Consider the following 15,345-nt stretch of genomic DNA (forward strand, 5'->3'; position numbering starts at 1 on the left):
ACGTGCTTTCCTCATGATGTCTTGTGTGGGTTGGGCTCAAGAAAGATCCTCTGAGAGGGTGACTCCCAAGAACAGCAACTTTCAATATAATGTGGTTACTAAGAAATGTCACATGAATGTGGAACTTGCTCTCACGGAGAGTGGCTGAGGTGAATAGCCCAGGAGAGGCTGGGAGTGATACATGACGTGCGTAATGATGCTGATTTCATGGAGGAAATGTGGGAGGAAGGTCAAGGAGCACTCATGCAACAGGCCCAGGTTGGAGCAAGTGTCCGGTGTAATCTGCAGAGCCAGGTCTCCGATGTGGCCTGGTCCACCCCTCCCAACCTGCTCCTCCTGCTTGGGAGGGTTGGACCATTGGATGTTGAGGGATGTGTCAACAAGTGAATGAGCTGGTGGGTCAGCTCAAGAGGTATTTTGGGCCTACACTTGTGTCCGTGCTCTTTTATCTTGGAGTTCTCCAATACTTTGTGGGGGGGGGGGGGAGGCATGATTTACAATCAGGAATCTAGAAAACGCTACTGTGAGTGGCCCACAGGACTGCAAGCTTCAGGTTTTGGATTGGAAACATCGAAACTCCAAAAGCCAGCAGAGACCGACAGTTCTTTATCTCTCTTTCTCTCTCTCGCTCTCTCTCTCTCTCTCTCGTAGGGTTTTCCTGGACCTCAAGGCCCCATCGGACTTCCTGGAGAAAAAGTAAGTTCTCAAATTCTTCCCATGGATGCGCTTTGGGTATGGTCATGAAGTGAATTGAATTGTTGATTGTCATGATGAGCTCGCTTGTAGGCAACACTTTCCTTATTCTAATATATCCTAATGTCAAAGTATTATCTTCCAAAGCGTGAGCTGTGATATCCCAAATTTAGATCTCTTTAATCCAATAAATCAAATTCTGTGGCTGTTATTTCATGTAGTTTTAATTTGTTGATAAAACATTTTGCATAGCTTCGCAACAAGAAGCTATTCATAACAGTGAATAGTAAAGCATTTATTGTATAAAGATAGTCCTTTAGACTCTCAAAAGTTGTCATAACAAAAGTGTTAGCTATAAAATGCAAAGATGTATAGAGATACAATATATAAAGAAAAATTTCTCATGCTCACGCTTCCTTCACATCTTGTAGAATGAGAGCAAGCAGTTAGACTGGTCGACATAATTGGCAGGATCATTTGGTCTGGCTGTAGGAGTCAGTTTGACAAATTATCTGGGAAGTGTCAGAGTGGTGGCATAGACCATCTCTGCTGAACATACTAGGTCTGTCTTTATGGCTATGTGAATTCCAAGCAGGACCACGGGCAACTGTTTGTTCCACTAGGATGCGTCGCCCCCGGCTGTTTTTAACTAACGGTGGAAACATTCTATGAGGCCATTTGTGAGTGGACGGTAACCCGTCGTCTGAATCTGGTTTGTGCCTAAAAGGTCACTATGTCATTTCGAATGCTAAAAAGCCTGGACAGAGTGGATGTGGCAAGGATGTTTCCCATGTGAATGTGAAAAGCATGCTTGTACCCCCTCCATAAATCTTCGTCCGCGAAGCCAAGCCAAAGAAAGAAAGAAAGGTTAATTGGTCAAGGTAATTTGACTTTAGTGATGATCGATGGCAAAAAGAATCAAAGGGGAGTTAAATTTAAATTAAATTTAAATTTAGACATACAGCACGGTAACAGACCCTTTCGACCCACGAGGCCCGTGCCGCCCAATTACACTCAACCAACAACCTCCAGTTCATTTTTGAATGATGGGAGGGAACTGGAACCCACGCAGACACAGGGAGAACGTACAAACTCCTTACAGACTGCGCAGGATTCGAACCCTGGTCCCGACCGCTGGCGCTGAAAAGGCGTGCTAACTGCCACACCAACCGTGCAGTCCGAGTTGATGAAAGACCATAGGCTGACACTGGCAAGGGAGCCCTATTCTTCACACCCTAGCCCCGTGAGATTTTTATACACCCAATTGCCCTCAGTTTTAACATCTTGCCTAAAAGATGACATTGTTGGCAATATAAGGCTCTGGCAGTACTGCACTGGATGTTCAGGATAATGTGGAGGAATCTTCTGCAAGTATCTGAAGGAGTTCACATGCGGTCTCAGGTGAATGTCCTTCTCAAAAGACAGCACCTCTGGCATTGCAGCCCTCCATCACTATTGCACTAAAATGTCAGACAGGATTTTTAAGATCAAGACAGGGCTTGTAATTTAATCGACAGAGTCTGGGTTCAGAGGCCAGAGTGCTGACATAGCTGAACATCTGACATGCAGGATTGTGAGGCAAAGACCACTGCAATAACTCAAGGTTTGAACAGATGTTATGATTTTTTCTTTTGATTGTGTATTCTTTCTTTCCCGACCTGGGTCTTGTATAAACCTTTGCTGGAATGTTCAAATGCAACTGAGTGATTTGAATGGAGTGAATAATTTGGGATTTGATTTGCATGAATTAATATTTCTGCATGAAAGTTAAACTCTTGCTTGTCGTAACATGCGATGAATTCAATCTCTGCTGATCCACTTGCTCAATCTCCTCAAGGACACCAAAAGCCTTCTAATTGTTTGCAGTTTTAAATTGCCTCAAATATACTTCTTTATTAAAAAGACCAGTGGTTTTCAAACTGCCCCCCCTAAACTCATATTCCACCTTTAGGAATCAGTATATCATAAGTGCTCTGTGATTAGTAAGCGATTCCTTCGGTGGGATGGGAGTGGAAAGAAAAAGGTTTGAAAACCACTGTTTTAATCGTACCCAATGGACTCGTTATGTGCACGGTTTCATAACTCCAAAGGAAATGAGCCAATGACAATTTTTCTCAAGCAAAATATTTCAGTAACAATTGGGTCTAGAGCAGTGATTCTCAACCTTCCCTTCCCACTCACATACCATCTTCAAAATTTAAGATTCAATTTATTGTCATAGTAATAAAACTGTCATATTACATGGAATTTCTTTTTTCCTGCTGCAAGACGGACAGATTCGCCACTGGCAGGAATTGCCTAAGCTCCTCTTACAGTCAGACTTAGTCAGTCAGGAAGGGAGAAGCAATAAAGAGTTCCCTCAGTGTCACCAAATGTCTGTAGATTCACCTCTAGCACTTCCCCATCCCCCACAGACACACAGTGTCCAGTCCAAACCATTGGCGACCCGAGCTCCAGATCTGAACCTCATACACGTTCAGGAACCCTTAGCACCTCCTGACGTCCCTGATACCCATCCAGCAGTTCGAGCCAGTCTTCAGCAGCCCACAGCTTCCACGGTCCCTCTCACTGGTCCGCCGCCGTGGTTACTGTCCCTGCATGTAGTCTTCTCTGGTTCTTCCCCTCAGATGGGACGTGTGATCTTCCTGTCCTCTGGGCCCCTGCTCCAGTCCTCTGCTTCCCTTCGTGGCTGCTGTCGATTAATAGGCACTGTCATCTTGTTTGCAGACCCAAGATCGTGAGACTTCAACTAAAACCACCGTCAGATCCCTCAACGGGCCTTTCAAAGCCCATTCAGATCAGACAGTAGTCAGCTGGGCAGCTGGATCCCGTGGGAGCACTTAATCTCTGCTCCCTCACTCCACGCAGGTCTGCACCGCCATCTTAAACAATCCCTTTCCAATTACAAAGCACCTATAGTTTAGGGATTGCTTAAGGTGGAATGTGAATTTAAGGGGACAGTTTGAAAACCACTGGAATGGACCATTGAGTCATACAACGTAGAACAGACGTGTCGGTCCAACTACCCCATACTAATAATTATGGCTTTCGGGACTAATCCCATTTGCCTGGAGTCCCTTTAACCCCTTCCCAATAAATAAATCTGTCCAAAGGTTTTCTGGTTGTTATTATTATACCTGCTTTTACAGTTTCCTCGTAGCTCACTCCAGATACGGACTGCCCTCTGAGTGAAAACAAGATCCTTCCTAAATCTTTTCCCTCTCACCTTAAACCTATACCCTCTTGTTATAGAATTATCTGGGAAGAAAAAAAACAGTGAACATTCATGTTATGATCTTTAATTTGTACTGCATATTTTAAAATTTTGAGATACTGCACAGTAATAGGCCCTTGCACCCCACAAGCCCCACACTGCCCAAATACGCCCATGTGACCATGCATTTTTGGACTGTGGAAAGAATCTGGAGCACCTGAAGGAAACTTACAGATATCGGGAGAAAAACAGCTTTCAGTGATGGATTTGAACCTGGGTCACTGGCGCTGTAAGGAGTTACCCGGGTCACTGTAAGGAGTTGACTGTGCCACCCTTGTGTACATCACATGTCATTTTTGTTCATTTCTTCTAGGGACCCTCAGGTAAACGAGGACTGCCAGGGCTTATTGGAGCAGATGGCCAAATGGTGAGTTATCTGGAATTGTGCCAAATCTCACACCTCTTGAGGTTGAAGTGTACAAGTACAGGCAGTCCCCAGGTTGTGAACGAGTCTGTCTATAAGCCAAATTTCTATGCAAGGCAGAACAGATACTTAAGGTTCTTTTTAGCATTCATAAGATAACATTAAGCGCGCGCGCGCGAACTGGGGAACAACCTGTTGGTAAGTACGAGTTGTTTGTAAGGATCCTCGTAACCCGGCAACTGCCTTTATACAAGAGAATGGTTATCCTGCTGTTAAATAGATTACTAAATTCAATATTTCTAATGGATCGAATCTCTCTTATACGCAACCATTCTTTTCTGTTCTTCAATGGGAAATATTTGACTGATAAAATCAGATCCAGAAATAGGCTGTCCAAACCTTTAATCATCTGTGACCTTGGGTAAATCTTCCATTTCCTTGAGCTTCAGCCCATCAAGATTTCAAGGTTCTTTTTATTATCACATGATACTACATTAAATATGTAATATACAACTTGTGTCTGCCATAAGGAAAACAAAGATTCTCCATGCGTTTTCCCCAGCGCCCCTAATAGTAGAAGAAAGAGAAGCCAAAGTGAGTCCCTTCAGAGTCACTGAATTCACCTCCAGCGCTCCCATAATCTCTGTTGCCGCACAGATTCCTGTTTGATTCATTGTCAGCCCAAGCCTCAGATCCAAATCTCTGATACCACCTGGAATCCTTCAATGTCCGAGGCCTTTTGGGTGCCCTCCTTGCCCTCAGCACTCTCTCGAATCCCAGCTCCGATATTTGGATAACTTGCTTCCATTTCTTGTTAGTTTTGGTTAGGCCTCCCAATGACCTCGTGAGTGACAGGCTATTTCTTACGATCAGTCACCAACTGATGTCTCCAACATTAAACAAACTCAGGCATTGACAATGCAAAATCAACGCCCAAGAATTTCCATACAACTTGGTCTATCTCCAAACAGGTCCAACATCATTATATCAAACCTTCACAATTTATTTTACCCATCTGGACATTTATTGTGTGACACGTTGATGTGTATTTTACCACCTCAATTTGTCCAAAAATGTAGTGATGCATTGAACATAAATTTCCACAGCTGACTCTATGTAACTGTCTGAGGAGTTGCAGACTCTGGGAGAGCAGCAGGACACCAGACACAGGGAGAACACACCCCACTGAGTAGGAGAAGCATGAGAGATGAGTCTACTGGGTAGCAGACCAGCAAGGAGCTCAGTGGCTGAAGGACCCACGCAGGCTGCAGGCAGTTTGTGCTCAAAGACCCTCCCACAGGGTACTGGCAATTGAGAACAGGGAAGGATGGGGGGGGTGGGGAGCTAGTAAATCTTTGAAAAGTTCCACTGAAGAGCTGAGTAGAGGCACAGCCACTGAGTATACTGAATACAGAGATGGATCACTTTTAGATGTTCTGAAGGGTTGGTGCGGGAAAGTGGCGTGGAGGGAAAATGTGATCCATAACCTTATTAACTGGAATCATAATTCAATGATCTGCACATTTTTCCTTGTTCTCTTCTACTACCATGCACAGAATGGTTTACAGCAGCTGTTCTCCAGGAGTGGGGGGTCATACAGCCTTGTGGCCACAGCACATTTAAGTGGGTCCACAGACTGAAATCATAAAATGTTCTTTTATGTCTTTTTAAAATATTTTAATAAAAACCATTTATGCAAGGTAAACTAATGATAACATAAATCAAATCTTTTCATTTGCATATCAATTGTAAATTAGAAGCATTACCATAATTATTAAATAATTTACTTTGTTCAGGACATCAAATTCTATAAACGATAATAATTAAACAATTAAATCATAACTCATACTATGTCCAAAAATAATATTAAATCAAAAACTACACTAATGGTACACATAAAATTCCCTTCTATGAATGTTTGCTCTATGACGCTGCCACAAAACGCCAAATTTCATGACTCGTTCGTGACAATAAATTCTGATTCCATAAGATATTTTATACATCTCTGAAGTGATTGTGTTGATCTGTGATATGATCCATAATCTGTAGTTAAACCCCTCCCCTTTACTAACATCCCTACCTCATCCCTCCAAACAGGGTTATTAGTATTTATTGCAAATATCAATTGAATCACGGCCCCCAGACACCAGACGGGGAATCCCTGGAGCATCCAGACCACTTCAGTCCTCAGATAATGATAATAATCCATGAGTGGGCCCAACGTCTGATCAAATAACATTTTCTTCTCTTCCGACTACATAAAGAACAGAAGAGACCAACTAAACTTGACTGCTTTACAGGGATGGGGGCCCTAAGGGGGCCATCGGCAAAAAGAATTGCTGAGAACGGCTGGTTTACAGGATGAGCCCAGCTGTTTTAGGCTGTACTCATGGATTAGATTGATGCAATGACTATCGTTTGTTTTACAGGGCCATCCCGGTCGAGAAGGACCAGCAGGTGAAAAGGGGAACATGGTGAGTGGTTCACTGACTGGTTAGGGTAATGGGTATTGATGGCTGCCGATGAGCTCGTTAGGGAATGGGTTTTCTGCAGGGCCAATTATAGCTTGGGTAAGTCACCCTCAGTTTAAAGTTACTTCAAATTGGAGAGCTGCTAATTTAATTTAGAAATGGCACAGTTGGCATAGCAGTTAGTGCAACGCTGTTACGGCGCCAGCAATCGGGTCTGGGTTGGAATACCGCACTGTCTGTAAGGAGGTTATGCGTTCCTCCATGTCTGTCTGGGTTCTAGTTTCCTCCAAGCCTTCAACATGGTCTGACATTGTAGGCCAATTGGGTGTATTTGGGCGGCACTGGCTCGCGGGCCGGAAAGGCTTGTTACCATGCTGTGTACGTATATTTTTTAGACATACAGCATGGTAACAGGCCTTTCCGGCCCACGAGCCCGTGCCGGCCAAATACACCCAATTGGCCTATGAACCTGAAACGTTTTGAAGGGTGGGAGGAAACCAGAGCAGCCGGAGGAAAGCCCACGCAGACAAAGGGCAAACATACGAACTCCTTACAGATTGCTGGTGCGCTAACCGCTATGTTAATTATGTCACCCTTTCCCTGTTCTTTCCACCAACTTTGTTTAATGACAATTGCAGGACTTCAATGTTTCAAACATAAATTCTCCTGGCAAGAACATGTAACTCTGCATCTCTGGTTGTCACGTAACCTTAAAGTCTAGCCCCTTTCCCACTTGCCACTGATCCCAGGAGTCGAACGCCAATCGGCCTTTAAGGTGGCAAGTGTGAAAGCAAAATCTGCTCAAACCTGGCGTCAGATGACATCACCTCATGCCGGAGATTTTCGGCCTCGACTCCTAGTACAATGGCCGGCGTCTGCAGACGTTAAGATCAGGCAAGTGTAAGCAGGCAATTGCAAACGCTGGGGATAAACCCTTGGAAAGCGTTCAGTATCCCAGTTAGGAGTGGCCTAATGTGAAAGGCCAATCCCCCATTCCTATTCCGGGACACTGACGGCCGATTCACGGGATGCACGTGTGAAGGGGGCTTCTGCCTCTAAAACTAAGGCTATTCAGCTCATTGAATTTTCGGAGGGAGGGTTTGGTCCCACTGGGCAAGCTCCAAATTTATCTTAAATGGACTTCTTTGCCCCCTTAGAGGCTGTGTTCCCTGCAGAGATACCTCACCTCAATGCCCCAGAGCTTTTCCACCATCTACACGTAGATTGCATCCCAAATGCGGTCGAATACGCTGCAAGCGCGTCAAGTAGTTTAGCTCCATGGAGAAGCTCGACAGTATCTTGGGGTGCCCCTCTCCTTTAATCTCCCTTTGCTCCACTAAAGGTGTACCAAGTTTCTGGTGCTTTTCACCCGAATGGCAAGTGGTCATTAGGCTGCCCCATTGGGACCAAGGAAAGCGAAAAGCAGCAGATGTTCTACCAGCCCCCATCATGACAACCTTTCGCAGGAGCACTTGAGTGCATTCTGTCTGGCTACATCATTGAGTGGTACAGTAGCTCCAAAGCATCAATACAGAGGATAATTAAAACAGCTGAGAAGCTCACTGGGGCCTCCCTTTCCTCTTTACTGGGTGCCTTGTCTAAATAGGGTACAAAGAATGATAGAAGAGCCTTTCCATCCAGCGCACAGTATCTTCAGATTCAGTTCCACATTTATTATCAGAGTACATCACATACAACCCTGTGATTCCTTTTACCTGCGGGTGCGGCAGAATTACCTCTTATTGGTTTTGCAAATAAAACTGTACCCAGCATATTTAGGTCAACAAATAAGGAACTGTAAACAGATAATGAACTGACTGTGCAATGTAGAGAGAATAAAGAAGAAAATCAGGTGCATAAGTAAGAATCCTTAAGTGAGTCCTTAAATTGAGTTTGTTGTCGAGGAGTCTGATGGTGGAGGGGTAGCAGCTGTTCCTGAACCTGGTGGAGAGAGCCTTGTGGCACCTACACCTCTTTCCTGTTGGCAGCCATGAGAACAGAGCGTGTGTTGGGTAATGAGGGTCTTTGATGATGGCTGCCCTCTGATGGCAGCGTTCCCTGTAGATGTTCTCAGTAGTGGGAGGGTTTTGCCTGTGATGTCCTAGGCTGTGTCCACTACCTTTTGGAGCCTTTATGCTCAGGAGTATTGATATCCCCAGACCAGACCAGATGTTGCAGCCGATCAGCAAACTTTCCACCACACCTCTGTGCAAACTTGCCAGGATTTATAGTGTCACGCCAAAGCCGCAAACTCCCGAGGCTCTGACGTTCTTTCTTCACGATGCCATTGGTGCATTGGATCCAGGAAAGTTCCTCTGAGAAAGTGGCTCCTAAGAACTTAAATCTGCTCACCCTCTCCACCTCTGATCTCCCAATGTCCACTGGATCGTACACCTCTGGTTTTCCCTTCCTGAAGTCAACAATCAACTCCTTAGTTTTGGTGATATTGAGTGCAAGGTTGTTGTTGGTGCACCATTCAGCTACGTTTTCATTCTCCATCCCGTATGCTGACTCATCCCCTTCCTTTATACAACCCACTACCGTGGAATCATGGGCAAATTTGTAGATGGTGTTATTGTCGTACTGAGCCACACAGTCATAGGTGGAGCAGGGGGATAAGAACACAGCCCTGTGGTGCTCCAGTACTGATGGAGATTGTGGAGGAGATGATCTTACCAATCCTCACTGATTGTGGCCTGGAGATGAGGAAATCTATGACCCACTACCATCAAAAAGAAGGTGCAGGGACATCAAAATCAGGGCAGCCAGGCCAGGATAGCGCTTCTTCCCACAGGCTGTGAGATTGTTGAACAGTGTCATGTAACCATGTAAATCATCCCAAATATTTATATCCATTTTACTTTGATTACTTTTGTAGTCATTATGCACTGTGTATTAGGTGTTTTTTTTTGTTTGGTTCAGAGAGAAGCTGTTTCGTCGGTTTATATGTACAATCAGCTGATGATAAACTTGAAAGGGACCATCCTGATTTGGAAATATTCCTGCCTGGAACTCTAGTGTAGTCTAAGAGAGTGGGTCACTGCTACCTTCTCAATGGCAATAAAATGGACAATAATTGCTGACCTTGCCAGTATTATGCACAACTCCAGTGTGAAGTGATGCACACCCTCCCTGAGGGAAAGGTTGTCAGTGGAACTGTGGCTTATCAAGAAACGTCCCAGAAAAGTGGCTGCAGGCCTCAGAAGCAACGAAACCGGAAATGAGGCCCGATTGATCAGAATCTGTCAGTCACCTATTGTTGCCCATTTGGTCAAGATGTTCAGCTCAGAGCTTCTGGAAAGCTCTTTGAAATCAAGAGCTATTCTACAAAAGGATCAAATGACCTAAATTTCTATTTTTAAATTGTAGCTTCTGATTATGGCCAAAAAAATAATCTTTTGAAATATAACACGGTTTGTTTTCTACAGGGTCCCTTGGGAGCACAGGGTCCAAGGGGATATCCAGGAGTCCGAGGTGTTAAGGTGAAGTGTGTGTGTATACACAAGCACGTAAATGTGTGTGTGTGTGTGTGTGTGTGTGTGTGTGTGTGTAGGTGCTTATCGGGATGTGTGTGTCATTGCTGGGGTGTGTGTGTTGTCGGGGTGTGCGTGTGTGTGCGCGCGTGCATGCATGTTAGCTGAACTATTGAAAGCTATTTAAACATTTCAGAAAAATTTGGACAGGTACATGAATGGGAGGCGTATGGAAAGATTATGGACTGAGTGTAGGTCAATGGGACTAGGCAGAATAATTGTTTGGCACAGACTGGAAGGGCTAAAAGGCCTGTTTTCTGTGCTGTAACATTGTAGACCTCCATTAAATCACTTCTCATCCTACTTCGTTCAAAAGAGAAAATTCCAGCTCTGTTAACCCTGCCTCATAAGACTTATTTTCCAAACCAGGCAACATCCTGGTAAATCTCCTCTGCACCCTCTCCATAGCTTCCACATCCTTCCTATAATGAGGTGACTGATGCTGAACATAATACTCTAAATGTGATCTCACCAGAGTTGTTCCATGATCTCTCGACTCTTGAACTCAATCCCCTGACTAGTGAATCCCAGCATTCTAAAGGCCGCCTTAACTATCTTATCAACCTGCCCGGCAGCCTTGAGAGACCCTAAAGTTCCTCTGTTCCTCCACACTGTTAAGTATCTGACCATTAACCCTATACTTGGCCTTCAGATTTGACTTTCCAAAGTGCATCATATCACATTTATCCTCCCATCTTCCACTATTCCACCCATCTTTGCATCCTGTCTATATCTTCTTGTAACCCACAACATCATTCAGATCTATCCACAACCTTCATGTCATCCACAAACTTACTGACCCATTCTTCTACAAAGAAAAGCAGTCCCAGAACAGATCCTTGAGGAATTCTGCTAGTCACTGACCTCCAGGCAGAATATTTTCCGTCCACTACTACTCTCTGTTTTCTGCGTGCAAGCCAATTTTTAATCCACACAGGGAAGGTTTCATGTGTCATGACTTTCTGAACGAGTTACTCATGGGGGATCTTTTCAAATGCCATGCTAAAATCCATATGGACCACATCTACTGCCCAGCTGCCTTCATACATTTCTTTTTGTTATCTCCTTAAAAATAAACTCAATTAGGCTCGTATGATGGTTGACTTCTCAACCCAGGAACCAATCCAAATGCTTGAACTTGCAAAGTGTGGTTCACTTACGCCAGTGGAAGTTCCTTCCAGGTGCTCCCATGGGAGTACAGGAATTTAATGGGTCAGTTTCTCCAGAACCCCAGACCTTGCCCAGGGATGTTCTGACCTTGTTTTTGTTTGTTTCAGGGTGCGGACGGATTCAGAGGGCTGAAGGGGCACAAGGGCGAGAAGGTGAGGACAATCCCACACCATCTGTAGAATCTGTATCCCAGCACGGACATCTCTCTCTCTCTCACCTGGAGATGGCCCTCAGCCACTGGTGCAGAATAATCTTCCTTTCTAGCCGGAACCTTCTGAATTTCCTGTTGGGGAAAGGCTTTTGGACTGGGTGAGGCATTTGGAAACCTCCCAGAGCAATGCACAATCAGTGGTGGTAACTTGCTCCTGAACGTAAGATGGGGCTGCATTCTGGCAAATCCATCACAAATCGAAAAATTTGTGTTGAAAGAATTCAAAGTGGCACTGACCATTTTTTAAATAATATAGAATATCCTTTTTGCACACTGAGAAAAGCCATTAACGTACACAGTTGAAACCACACTGGGCATGAAGAATGTTTGGGGCATTGAACTAAAATTAATTGCTGGATGGTGGAGATGCTAAAGCAACAGGGTCATCAATTTCACTCTCTCCTGATGATACTCGAACAATGCATTACGTCATCGACACTTGTTTGAGGTCCTGGGGCATCGACACTTGTTGATGGTTGAACAGGCATCGTCGTCTTCAGGAAGATATCCATTTTTGACTGGACAGACTGTTTCTTCGTTTCATTTGTAAATTTCTCTGTAGCAGTCAAGAGCATCCTTTACCTGCCTGTCAGTTCTCGCAGTTTCTTATTACCAGAAGCAGGAGATGCACTTGGGCATTTAGTAGACGTGGTGGGTTGTGCGCTCGTTCATGTGATCGCCGCAGAGGCTGCGAGCATGGTTGAGTCAGCCTGGCGAGAGGGTATTGCTGTACGATACTCCCGCACAATGCTGTCTTCACCCAGCATCGCGAGAGAGTGGAGTACCGCATATCACAAGCACAGGGAGAGATCGGAATTCGAAATTGACAGTACGGATTCGAACCATCGTAACTTCAAAAAAATTGTAAGTCAGACCACCGTAAGTAGGGGAGCACCTCTACCTGGCTGTTCATTTATGGTGTGTGAAGGAAGAGATCCCATGATGGAAATGGCCGTCCTTTCATGGTCTCTCAACTGTACAGTGCATCATGGGAACCACTAGGAACGGTGTGTGTGCCCATAGCCATGGTTTCTCGTTCAGAGCCGGTGCATCATGGGAGTTATCAGCAATGAGATGTTCATCTGTTACCATGGCGTCTTGTTTAGAGCCAGTGCATCATTTGAACTACCATGAATAAGTTGTCTGGATGGGTGAATTTCTTTTGGTCTGTGGAGGGACGTGATCACCCAGCAGTCAGGGAAGGAGGGAATGTTGTAGGGAAAACTGCTGCAGTATCAGAGGGCTTTCTGTGCTAGAATAGAATGGATGGGCTGAAGAGCCTCCGAATATTTTGGAAAGGAGGTAGCCTTGGTCAACAAGGACTAGACTGGCCCTGAAGCAAGATATGGATGGCCAAGATAGAGAAGGGTAGGTGAGAGTTTGTGTCATTCTGAGGCACCTAAACTTTCTGAGCAGGATTGGATGGGAGACATCTGACTGGCATAGTAGTGAGCTCATTCTTCTTGCAGAGTTCTCCTGAGCTGCAGGCAGGTGTTCTTCACCAGACTAATCAATGGCTTGTCACATTTGTCTCCATGTAGGGGGAAGATGGATTTCCTGGCTATAAAGGCGACATGGGCCCCAAAGGCGATCGGGTAAGTTACATGTGTGGTTACGAGCCAGAAGGCAGACAATCTTCATTCCTCACTTATTCTTGGGCTTTGTTGTTATTTAAGTATGCTCTCTTTCCCGCACCACTGTCTTATCATTTTATTTCCCTTCCCCTCCTCTCTCCCCTTCTCTCCTCTCTCCCCTCCCTCTCTCCCCTTTTTTTCCCTTCCTCTTTCACCTGTCAACTCCCTTCACCTTCCTCACCCCACCTCTTCCTTCCCGCAGCCCCCCTTGCCACCCCTTCCCCCTGATCTCTCACCATTATATTTTTGTTAAAATTGAACTTAAAAGTATTAAAACAATGACTGCAAAAGTCATGAAGTTGTCCAGCACCGAATCGTTCCTTTGATTCTGGAATTAGAGAAAATCTGCTGATCCCGGAAAAGGTGGAACCATGTTCTGTCCATCCAGGATAAAGCTGCCTCCAAACGTTTAGGTATTCACCCTAAGCCAGGTGCTACCAATGAGTTACCGGGCAGGGCAGCCTTACCCCCCACAGAGAGACCCAGGTCCACCCAGCCCAGGTCCACACCTGACAAAAGAGTTTGCTCTTCCAAGGGAAGGTCATTTCCCCTGACTTGGCCCTAGTTTGGTATCTCTGCTAATTCACGGTTTATAACTATACCATCTCCCACGCAATTAATTTTCAGTCTTGCAATCTCGGGCAAAATACACAATCTTTTTAACCAAACAAACCTGTGAGTGTTTGCTGTGCGGGAAATAGGAGCCATCTGGCTCGGGGAGCCTGTCTTCCCTTTCATTAAGATCACTGATGATCTGTCCGAGGTCATAACTTGTTCGTCACTACCCCTAATTCCGCTATTCTTCCAAACTCTACCCATCCTTCTCTTAACCCTTTGGCCATTGTTAACATTTCAACATATATTTAAATTTTGACATACAGTCCGGTAACAGGCCGTTTTGGCTTGTGTGTCCAATTTACCCCCAATTAACCTACCTTTTTGAATATATACTCCAGACTGGGTCCATGGGTAAACTAGAGTATAAACCAGCTGATGGTTGGGCATAAAGTGAGTCCTGGACATGGAGTCCAAAGGGTTAAATTTTGAGCTAACCTCCGATACTTCATTGCCGAACCAAGTCCTACAAGTGGTTTATCTTAAACCATGACCCAGGACAATTGGAGGTATTCAATGGAGGGAGAAATGGGCTACTGATAATGATCAGACATGGACTTCCAGAGTCCCTCATGTAGCACCCTGCACAACTGACGGGTAGAAATCTGAAAGTCGTTGCCCCTTCTTTACCTCTGAAGACTAGGCGGGAAAATAAAACAAATCTTAACAATACCATAGTTTGGTTAAAAAACCCCTGGTGTCCGGCATCTATGAGGGTTGTTGGATGTCGGAAAGTGAATTTTCTTGTTGGTTGGGTTTACGTGTTATGTGATTGGCGAACTAATGGTGAGGCGTGCCAATTCTGTATATTTTTACCTATTTATTTTCCGTGATATTTTTGCTGGTTGGTTGAGGCTCCTGGTTGCTTGAATTCTGGATTACATGGCCCTGCTCTGTTCAGCTCTACATTGGGTCTTGGGTGGCTCAAGAATTTATTTCACTTGCATAGAAGCTAAAAACCACAAATTAGGATCTTCTAATCCTTTATTTTTCTCCATAATTTCCTTTTTTTTCATTTATTGAACAAACATATGGTGACTGGTCCTTTCAGCCCCCCGAGACTCTCTCTTTCTCTATCCCTCCATCTCCTTCCCTCCAGCTCCCCACCCCTTTCCCTTCCCTCTCCATTTAGAGAGCTTCCCCCTCCCCTCTCTCACTTGTCAGGATCTTCTCTTAGATTTTAGACAAACTGCAAGGCCCCTTTTGGGCCAGGTGCCCGTGCTGCCCAACTACACCCAATTGACCTACAAGCCTGGTCCCTATCTGAACGGAAACCAGATCCCCCCCCCCTCAGAGGAAACGCACGTAGACATGGGGAGACCGGACAAACGTCAGATTTAAACCTCTGGTCCTGATCGCCAGCGCTGTAACAGCATTGTG

General features: G+C 45.0%; 1 protein-coding gene across 2 annotated transcripts in view; it reads left to right on the forward strand.

Moving 5' to 3' along the window:
• LOC138758440 (collagen alpha-1(XI) chain-like) overlaps positions 1-15,345 on the forward strand; it is a 337,229-nt gene that overhangs the window by 179,342 nt on the left and 142,542 nt on the right. For both annotated transcript variants that reach the window (XM_069927352.1, XM_069927353.1), the window contains 6 exons: positions 652-696; positions 4,281-4,334; positions 6,761-6,805; positions 10,231-10,284; positions 11,613-11,657; positions 13,258-13,311. In XM_069927352.1, coding sequence (XP_069783453.1) covers positions 652-696; positions 4,281-4,334; positions 6,761-6,805; positions 10,231-10,284; positions 11,613-11,657; positions 13,258-13,311 — 297 coding nt within the window. The remainder of the gene's footprint in view (positions 1-651; positions 697-4,280; positions 4,335-6,760; positions 6,806-10,230; positions 10,285-11,612; positions 11,658-13,257; positions 13,312-15,345) is intronic.

Source organism: Narcine bancroftii, chromosome 3, assembly GCF_036971445.1.
Source record: "Narcine bancroftii isolate sNarBan1 chromosome 3, sNarBan1.hap1, whole genome shotgun sequence".
Lineage (NCBI taxonomy): Eukaryota > Metazoa > Chordata > Chondrichthyes > Torpediniformes > Narcinidae > Narcine > Narcine bancroftii.